General features: G+C 55.2%; 1 protein-coding gene across 1 annotated transcript; it reads left to right on the top strand.

Annotated features, from left to right (window-relative positions):
- Positions 1 to 4,272: 4,272 nt before the first annotated feature.
- Positions 4,273 to 10,283, top strand: JDV02_010851 (uncharacterized protein). The gene has a single exon (XM_047992590.1). It carries the CDS (start codon positions 6,150 to 6,152, stop codon positions 9,867 to 9,869), a length of 3,720 nt encoding a protein of 1,239 aa, XP_047841864.1. The 5' UTR covers positions 4,273 to 6,149; the 3' UTR covers positions 9,870 to 10,283.
- Positions 10,284 to 10,632: the final 349 nt, after the last annotated feature.

Here is a 10,632-nt window from a genome sequence, read left to right as displayed (position 1 = left end):
TAATAATATAAGCTATATAATTAGCCTTTTGCTTAATATAATATATATATAAGTAAAAATAGAACTTTTTAATAAAAGTATTATATTTTGCCTTTTTTTATTTTAAGTTAGCTATACCTATATAAATAAGGATAATATATTTATAAAGGGTAAAGATAGCTATAATAATTACCTTAAGGGGTAATTAAAGGGGGGGTTAAGGGGAGTAAGGGGATAATATAAAGAGCTTAGCTTAATAAAAGCCTGAGGCGCTACCTTAGGCGTAATAACGCTATATATAGCTAAAACCCCCGCATAGACTTAATCCTGTAGCTAGTTATATAAGTCTATATATAGCGAGCGCTATACGTATAGGGGCTGCTTAATATATAACCTTGATTTACCTCCTTTATAGTACGTTAATTATTAATAACCTAACCGGCTCTTATTATATAGCGCTAGCCCCGTTATATATATCTTATATACGTATAATAGATAATCTTATATACGAAGTATGGCGCGTATATAAATCCTAATCTATAATCGATCTCGAGATAGTGTTTGCCGCGGCTATAACGCCGTAGACTAGAGGACTGTTAGATAAGAGAGTGTGTAGAAGAGAGTAGAGAGGTCTAGTAAGGGCTAGGTAGTATGAACTTAGCACTGCACACTAGAATCTAAAAACAGTCCGAACCTCTTCGCGGTGGCACGGGATGGCAGTGACTTGCCCTACCTAAGCGAATATAAATCACGGGTAATATTGACCCTCCGATGCATTCTTGACATACACGGCTGGCAGGATCGCGTGCCTGCAGGCCGTTTGTCCAGCTATTACTGCCGCTGCCAGTTTTGGTGACCGGTGTGCATGTTATGTGGCCCAACCGCATAAAGGTTTTGCTGATCACCCATGCATTCTGAATCTTGAGCACTCGGCTGCCAGGATACCACCCGTACTTGCATATTGAGGGTTGCAGCCTTTTGGTCGCCTCTCAGGCGACCTGCCCTCGCCGCCTTCCCTATGGGATATGATGGCTCAATGTCATGACCATCGCATTATAGCCTCAGCCAAGAACGACTCTTATGAATCCGATCCGATGGGAGAACTCCATAATATATTGGAAAAGCGAGAAGGGAGGTCTGGCAGAACATGCAGACAGACAAGGGTGACGGTTATATGGACACCCGAGAGCCCATCTATCAGCCGCCAACCAGGGTGGTCATCGATACGGCCGATACGATACAATACGATATCGATATCGTCGATACGACTTGCACGGACCTCTTCGTTCATATATTGAGGCAGCTACTGTAATGGAAAAAGACATTCTCGGAGTCAAGGTTCCTCTCCCGCTATAGTAATATGGATGGATACGGTAGCATGGGCCACTTTTTCACCGTGCAGTAAGAAATACATGCCCTGGTTTGTCTAGGCTGGTTGTCCCTGAAAGCCAGAAATTGTTGATACATTTTCATCTAGTGCTGTCGGTTTCTGTGATATCGATTGATGTTGCTTCTATAAGTCGGTTTGTTGAGGTCGTATCTCGTTGGTGTCATTTCGCCCCTGCGGTTCTCGATCCTCACGATAGCCACGTCATGCTAAATTGAAGGAGACTGGCTTCCTTGGATCACATCTACCAGGCAGTAATTAGTTTGAACTCACCAGTGTTAAGTCTGGTGCAAATCACACTTGTTGCGTCAGACTCGTGACAGACGTTCGGTCCCGACGTATGAGCTATGTGTGGGGATGCAATGTGACTTCAATAGCAGCGCTTGATGTCGGACTCCCTCGGTCTGCTCGAGTTGACGTACCTAGAGTTCAAGATGACGAGCGTAGAATGAATTTTCTTGAGTGACAATGCTCACATATCGGTAACGGAAACTTTAGGAACTCAGCGGCGCCGTCGTTTTACTGGCCTTTAATGTGCGATTCTGAATGTTACAACCTGGCCACAGCTCTCACAAACAGGCGCTTATAAATCCCAGCAGCTTGTCACTGTCCATGCGACCGGCGAAATGCAAGAGAAGAATTGCTGCGAGCGCCGTATTGTGGCAGTCTCGCGACCATGCAGGCCTGTCAGAGGCTACCAGTGCCATCATTAATGCCCATAAATTTGGGAGCTACTGTGACGTCAGCTTGTGCTGCTTATCACTGGTTTCTGGCTCGATTCAACTTCAAAATACCCACCACTTCCTAGTCCGACTCACCTTGTCCAGTACTAAGGTTTTCAAAGCAGGGAGTGCATGATTCGCAGGCGTAGCATGTTCATCGCCATGGGCCAGCAAGATGGGACCAACCGAAGAATTTGTGGCGCTCCACCCGTCGGTGTTCTCAGAGACTAGTAGAGCCTCCGCTGCTTTCAGGATCTCATCGTGGAAATTTCGACGCTCCCATGTGGTCCACCGCTTTGATGCCTGAAATGTGTCTGCGATTACGCCGGGGAGTCTTCTGTTACGACTCAGACGCTGTTCACTCAGCAGCTGTAATGAGGTTGCAAAGGTTCCACTGTAATATGTAGCTACCAGGGCGTCGAAGGTTTCAAAACCTGTGGCTCTCACGCACTCCATGACGTACTCGAATTGCCCATCGAGTACCAAGGATTTTGCTGGGGAGACCGGTGCGTCTGGGCTATCGCCCGTTGAGTGTATCACTGCTATACGACTTTCAGTCTGGTTTGCAGCATGTAGTGGCGATCCAGAGGAAAACGGGCCTGCTGAGAATGGTAATTCGCGTATGAATTGGTCGAACGAATTTGATTTCCACGCTTCTAGGTGTTGGTTTAAAAGATGTTCCAAATTATCGCTGTTCGCAGGTGTGAAAGGATAGCCTCCGGTGGCCTGAGACTCGTCGATTGTCGTCTGACCAGCTGCCGACTATCAATTTAATACGTCATATGAAACCGTAGTCGCTTACCTGTAGCTCCGGTGTTCTCCAACTGTGGCAGACTCGCCATGGCCTGCTGTCCATCGCAGTCATTCTCCGACTGCCGCTGTAGACTCGCTCGATCGCGTTCCTGGTCATCGTGCGGAGCGGGCTTTCTAGAATCAGAGTGCAGCTCAGCTGCGGATGTGGTGGTTGCTTCAGACATGCCTTGCGAGCTGGGTATCTTGTCAATACGGCCTAGATGCACCACGTTGCGGTGTTTTTTCCCATTCAGAACGGCTGCAAGACGGTATTGATTAACTTCGACCGGCTCTGTCATGTCGTGATCTTGTGGCCGAAACTTACTCTCACTAAGGTCGACTTTGGCTTGGAGCTCCGCTAGACGTGTCTTCATACGTTGACCTATCCAGTTAGTTACCGAATGAGGTCTTGTACAAGTACATTGATTACGGTAAATTCTTTGCGCGACCCTGTTTTGGATTCGCTTCTTTTCTTTGCGGGTGTTGACATTGGCCAGGTCATCATCGGGGACCCTGCTGGCGCTTTGAAATGAGGGGAGAGGCCCGTCGGGCTGATTAGCAGCGGACGATCCATCGTGTGAGGCGTAAGACATGGTGCTAGGTGAGGCCGACGATGTAAGCGAGTTAGTAATATAGGGACTGACGGAAATGACCGCCTAGTAATATATGCACGCGCTGAACACTTGGACTGACCCCTGGTGCGGTTGTACTGGCACTGCTAGGGACAGAGTACACAAGTGAGTGGATTAGATTATGCATGACGATAACCAACGCAAAGAGGGACCAACATGCGCATTATCTCCGGCCTGGAGGCAGACCAAACAGCCTTCAGTAGACGGATAGGGTTAGATAAGTTAGACGGAGAAGCATTGACAAATCTAGCGAATGGAGAGTGGCTGTGAACCCTAATGCAACAACGGCTAATGATGATGACCAACGGCATATGCTAGTGATCAACCGCATATTATGATGATGACCAACGGCATATGCTGGTGATCAACCGCATATGCTAGTGCCAGGCCGCGGATAATGACGAGCCGCATTGCACCCTGTACCCTTCCAGCTACCGTTTCAGCCAGGATGCCGCCTTATCCCTTAAGTCACCGGTTTCCAGTTGACAAAGGAATACGTAATGGCCCTCCTTAAGGCGCATATCGCTCGTCTATCCTTCTATAGAACCATGCCTTCTAAGTGGCTGCCTATGCTTTGAGGAACGAAGAGACGAAAGGATTTGCCTTGAGGAACGAAGTGCCTTAAGGAACGTTAGTTCCGAAAGGACTTTATGACCCACCCCCGCCTAAAATTTCCCCCTTCTACCCTACCCTCTTCCGGTTGGCTCGGTCCGCCTACCCTAGCTGTTTTCTCGTTAGCCGCCCTTGCCCCCTCGTCCACCTTCCTTTGTCATCATACTTTCTTGGCATGCAACTGTTAAGAAAGTAGCGTATTTTACACCAATCTGCTTAACAACTGCACTACCAACTCTTTGAGCCGCGCGCTGCGCTGGCTCTGGCAGCGGCCATGGCAACTGCCACGGGCTCGCATGCCAGCTCAGATCCCTTTGATCTGGATAATCATGTCCCTCTAGTTTTCGCCGACCGGGCCCGTGCAGCCCAGCTCCAAAACAGCTCCCCGGTCGTAGACCGGCCGATTGGTGTCTCACCTGCGCCACGGCGAGCGGCCCGGACGCCATCCTCGCCTTTACTCCGACTCTCCAATACTGCTGCTACGGAAGGGGCGCAGTCTGCATTCGCGCCGTATAGGCCTTCGTTAGAACCCATTCTGGAGCCCGTCTCCATCGTCGAGAGGGCCAACGTGGTCGCACAAGAGCAAACGGATGCATATAATGCCAAATTGGCAGTTTTCCAAGCGTTCTGTGAATCGTTCGACCACGCCGCGAAGCAATTCACGTCTGGAATTGAGCATAGCTTTGCGAACCAATTCGCCACCAGCTTCCTCGACTTTTGGCGCCAGTCTCTCTCCATACTGCCGCCCGTGACGGCGCCGACGTACAGCAGCGTCGCCGCCGGTCGCAGCCCTCGCCAGCCCCCCGGAGGCCAGGCCACTCCCTCTGCTGAGGCCCCGCCGCCCGCACCACAACAAACAACCGACCTACGTCTCCAGGGACGACCAATCCCCGCCCCACCGAAAGAGGACCTCCGGGTCTTCGTGCGACTCGACGCCGAAGCGCCGGCGAGGAAGTTCGAATCGTACGCGATTCGGACCCACATCGCCGCGAAAGTCGGCATCGACCTCCACCAAATCCCGGCAGCCTTCACCGTGAATTCGGGCTGGGCTGTTCGCACCACAGATACAACTACCAGGGACCTCATCGTCCAGCGCCAGTCGGACTGGGCACAGGATCTCGGTGCTAACACTGTTGAGACCAGTCGAAAATGGTACACCTATGTCGTCGCCAACTGCCCTCGAAGGCTCACCGATCTGCAAGGCAACGAAGCAGACTACGACGAAGCCGTTAGAGGCGAGATTACCTGCCAAACCGGCCTGACGGCCGTCAGCATTCGCCCGAGCCGTCATGATTCGAACGACCTTCCAAGCAAGACACTCCTCGTGTCTTTCCTCACACCCACACAGAAACCCTGGCGGCTTTTCGGCTCCAGCAGACTCGCCCGATACATCGACAAACCCGTAGCGCCCAGCCAATGCGACAAATGCTGGGACTTCCACGGCCGACATAATTGCGACCGCCGACCTTCCTGCAAACGATGTGGGAAGTCGCACGCCAACGACTCAAACTGCACTGCCCCAACGCAGTGCGTAAACTGCCTAGGACCACACACCGCGGACTTTACCGAGTGCCCTGCACGACCCATCCGGTCGCATGGCGTCTATCGCCGACTGACACAAGAAGAAAGGAACCGCGTGCGAAAAATGGGAGAACAGCTCTTCGCCCAGCGAACACGACAGACCGAACAGAACGAACCAGGGGTCCAACGAAGCCCGCGACCGCAAGAAACGCCGCCGTCCGTACCTGAGCAAGTCCAGCCCCAGGATGCAGGCACGGACGCCCGCCACGGCAGTGACGTGCCACCTCCGAGCTCGTCCCAGCAAGCAGATGGCCAGGAACCGGAACGCCGAGAACCAACTCCACAATGTGAGAGCGTACAGTCCGCGCTCAGCCCGGCCGTGACTATGTCTCCGCCGTGCATCCGGGTGGTCACGACCCCACAGCCCGATAGCGATGATGAAACGCCCAGATCACCGTTGAAGCGGAAGCGCTTCAACCGCGCCAGCCCCTCCACATCATCACTATGAGAAGACACCGCAACAGCCAGACCGGACAGAAGACCATTCGCGTCTTCCAGGCCAATGTTGGCAAGATCCCGCCGGCACATGACTGTGCCCTCGCCCTGGCCGACGCTGAGCAGTACGACGTCGTCTTACTGCAGGAGCCGTGGACAGAAGCCAAAGAAGGCCGCTGCCTCACCAAAACGCACCCCGCCTACGATACATTCTCCCCGGTTGATAGCTGGACCAACAACAGCACCCGCCCGAGGGTCATGACGTATGTCCGGCGTCGTCCCGGCCTAGCGGCCGATCAACGGCGGCCCGCAACAACCCGTGACATTCTCTGGCTCAGTATCAACAATATTACCATAGTCAACTGCTACCGGCAGCCTGATTTCGACGAGGCTCTGGACATACTCCTTGCCTGGAACCCGTCGAGCCGGTGCCTGGTAGCTGGGGACTTCAACGCGAAACACTACAGCTGGCAGACCGGTCGTCTCGATGGCCGAGGAGACGACATCGCTCACTGGGCATCGGAGAATCGCCTCAGCCTGCTCAATCCGACCGACGTACCCACAAACCCGCATGGGAACACCATAGACCTTGCCTTCTCGAACGTACCGTTGTCGGAAGGAGTCGTGGAGGACCATCTGGCCACTAGCTCCGACCACTTCACGCTCAGCATAGAGCTTCCTGAGGTGGGCGTTGCGCCAATACCACCGGGAAAAGTCCGCGTCACGACGGAAGACGAGATCAAGCGGTTCGTAGATCTCGTCCAGTATGGGTCAGCGGATATTCCAACCCCGACGACAACTACCGACGACCTTGATGCTCTTGCATCCGCCCTGGTGCGCCTCCTCCAAGTGGCGGCGAAGGTGGCCGGTCGCCCCGTTCGAAGGCAAGCCCGCAACGCCCCATGGTGGACCGAGGAATGCCGACTCGCCGCAGCGGAATACCGCGCAATTAGAAGAATTTATCCCCTTGGATTTTGCCGCGAAGTTCAGCTCGCCAAGAAGGACTTCCAGAAGGTTGTCCGCCGAGCTAAACGGCTATACTGGCGCAACCTCATCGACAGCTTTAACGACGGTGCGTCTGTGTTCAAAGCCGTCCGATGGATGAAGTCGCCAGGTGCCTTCCAACCACCACCCCTTGAGGTGGATGGCGAGGTACACGAAACACAGCTCGACAAAGCCAATGCCCTCCGACGCGCCACGCTGGAAAGGCGAACCTCAGAAGACGACATAGCCGACCCGTGGGTCCCAGTCGCCGCGACTAGAGCGATACCATTCTCCCAAGATGTATCACTGGCCGAGACGCGGGACGCGACCATCCGCACGGGAAACACATCCCCCGGCTCCGACAACATCACTGTTAAGATGCTCAAAGCGGCCTGGCATATCATCGGCGAACATGTCCGTCGTCTATACGAGGGATGCCTCCGACTTGGTCACCATCCGCAACCATTCAGGGAGGCAGAAGTGGTCATGATAGCGAAGCCGGGTCGTCGGAATCTGTCGACACCGCGTGCCTGGCGACCAATCTCGCTGCTCTCCTGCCTAGGCAAGGGTCTTGAGAGGCTCATCGCACGCCGTCTAGCGTGGGCGTCCATCCACTATGGTGTGCTCCATTCGCAACAAGCTGGGGCCCTGCCGAAGAGATCCGCTGTCGACCTCGTGGCCGCTCTTGTGCACGACATCGAAGAAGCATTCGCTCGCGGACTGGTCGCCACGCTAGTGACAATGGATATCCAGGGGGCTTTCGATACCGTCCTCCGCAACCGACTGATCCTCCGCCTCCGTCAGCAGGGATGGCCTGAGCATCTCGCACGGTGGGCTGGCTCGTTCATGTCAGAACGCTCGGCGTGCGTGCGATATCAGGACATTACCACACCCAGTTCCCCACTTCAGTGCGGGCTGCCGCAGGGTTCGCCCGTCTCGCCCATCCTCTTCTTGCTCTATACAGAGCCGATCTATCGCCTGGGCAATCCGAAGGGTCGATTCGGCTATGCCGACGATACCGGTATCCTATGCGTAGGAAACTCGCTGGAGATGACGGCCGACAGGGCGTCGCGCTATGTCAGCGAGCTCGTAACATGGGGCGCCGCCAACGGAATAAGCTTCGACCCGGCAAAGACCGAAGTCATGCACTTCTGCCGAACCAAACCCAAGGTGTCGCCGCCTATCTTCCACCAGGGCGAGAGACGCCCGGAAAAAGCGATGCGCTGGCTAGGTATCTGGCTTGACAGCACTCTGACGTTCAAGACCCACGTCGAGAAGTGGACAGCCAGTGCGCAGGCCGTGGCACACCACTTGCGAGGGCTCGCCAATACCAAACATGGCCCGCTTCCGAGCGCTATGCAAAGAGCCGTCCGAGCCTGTGTCGAGCCAGTGCTGCTCCACGGCGTCGAGGCCTGGTACCCTGGATTGAGCAGCCCTCGCTGGAGCCAGCCCACGAAGGAGGGCTCCTCTGGAATCCAGCAGCTGCTGCGGAAGATGAACAAGTCGCTTCACAGCTCTATGCGTGCCGTTCTGCCAGTCTGGAGGACGACGCCTATCGCCGCACTGCATCGTGAGAGTGGCATCCCGCCGATCGTCCAGCTGCTCGAAACTCGCCGGATGCGCTTCGCAGCCCGCCTTAAACGTGTGGACGAGGCACACCCGCTGGCAAAACGCACACTGCAGCCGAAGCCGCCGACCATCCATAGGTCGATCAAGCTGAAGTACCAGATGCCTCGCGAGGCTTTCCGGACTAGACTCAGACGCAGCGATCAGCTGCTACCTCGCAGCACACGACCACTGCTCCTCCCCCGCCGTTTCGACGACCACGCGACGCCCCTACAGGCCGCGTCGAAAGACGAGTCTGCAGAAAACTTCCTGGAATGGGTCCGGTCTATCCCACGTGAGACGCTCATCGTCTACTCAGACGGATCCCTTTCCACGGAGAAGACCGCTGGGTACGGTTATGTGATTCATCGCAATGGACTCACCTTGACGACTGGCAACGGTCGACTTGGCCCAGCTGAGGTCTTCGACGCCGAAGCCAAGGCTGCCCTTGAGGGGTTGCGTGCTGCAATGAACCTCCCTAACCCACGACGCATCTTTGTGTGCCTCGATAATCTCGGGGTCGCAACCTGCCTGAGAGGCATGCCCGCGGACTCCTCTCAGGAAGTGTTCCTCGAGTTTCAGGCTCTAGCCGCGACGCATGGCGCCACAGAGGTCCGCTGGATCCCCGGCCACACCAACATTGCCGGCAACGACCAGGCGGACGCCTTAGCGAAGGCGGCCACCTCCTTGCCCGAACCGGCAGACGCTCTCCCGACACTCGCTCATTTGCGCAGGACTGCCCGGCAGCAGTCCAGAGACGCTTTTGAAGCCTGGTGGGACGCCTCTGCACCCGCCCAGTACAAGCCACTGCATCTCAAGCCTACCACCGGCTGCCCACCAGAACTAGAGCTCCCACGACCACTCCTCCACCACCTGCTCGCGGCACGGTCTCGCCACGGAGACTTTGCCGACTACCACGAGAGATTCAACCACGACGATGCGCGGCTATCATGCTCGTGTGGCCGACGTAAAGAACCCAGTCATCTCTTCTATTGCCGAAAGATCCTGCCGCGACATCGGATGAGGCTGGCACCCTCACCGACTGCGGCAGTCAATCGTGCAATAGGCAGAGACTTCGACAAGTTCGTCGAGCTGGCGAAGGCAAGCTCGTTCTTCGAATGGGTATGTCCTCGCCACTAGGCGAATGGTGATCGCTCCCTTTCTTTCTTTTGTTACTTCTCACTCTGTGACCCGTCCAGGCGGAGGGTGCGGCAACACCCTTTGCCCGCCCAGGTCAATTGAGGCTGCTCTCGCAGCCTCCGACGAAGGCCTCTCTTGAGGCCAGTAGAGTACGGCATTTAGATGCCACGCTTGAACGACCCGCTGACGGGCATCGAGCACGAATTGGAGCGCCTCAGAGCCGATGAAATGCTGGATGGTGGTTTGTTTACTTTTCGCGATGGGAAGATGAAGGGAGACGTGGAGGTAATCTCTGGGAGACCCACCAGAACCTGTATCGATATCGTAGGATAGACCCACTAGCTCAGCACGTCCTGTGCCCCCTAGGGACCTGAGCGGCCTCACGGCCGCTGGACGGAAAATACACTAACTAACCTTGCCCCCTCGTCTCCGTCCCCCGTTGGGCGAATATTCCCTTCCACTTGTCCCATTCCGCCTGTTTGGCCCTTTTGCACATGTTCAGGCCCTCGCCATTGGCGAGCCGGTCTTCGCTCCGGCTCCGACCTCCTTCCCACCCGCCCATCGGCCCCGCTCCGGCCATCGGCCCCGCTTCACCCACCGGCCCCGATGCTCCAGCTCACTGTTCGCCGCCTAGCCCGCTCAGCGCTTCTCGGACCGTCTCATCGCAAGACTCCTCGAGTCTGGCCTGTGAGGCGCCTTTTTTCTCCGGAACCTGGTTGCCTACTAGATCCCTCTCCCGCGCCTTGGAGATGAGCATGATGCC

This window comes from Purpureocillium takamizusanense, chromosome 4 (assembly GCF_022605165.1).
Source record: "Purpureocillium takamizusanense chromosome 4, complete sequence".
Taxonomy (NCBI): Eukaryota; Fungi; Ascomycota; class Sordariomycetes; order Hypocreales; family Ophiocordycipitaceae; genus Purpureocillium; species Purpureocillium takamizusanense.
This window is presented reverse-complemented; position numbering and strand designations above follow the sequence as displayed.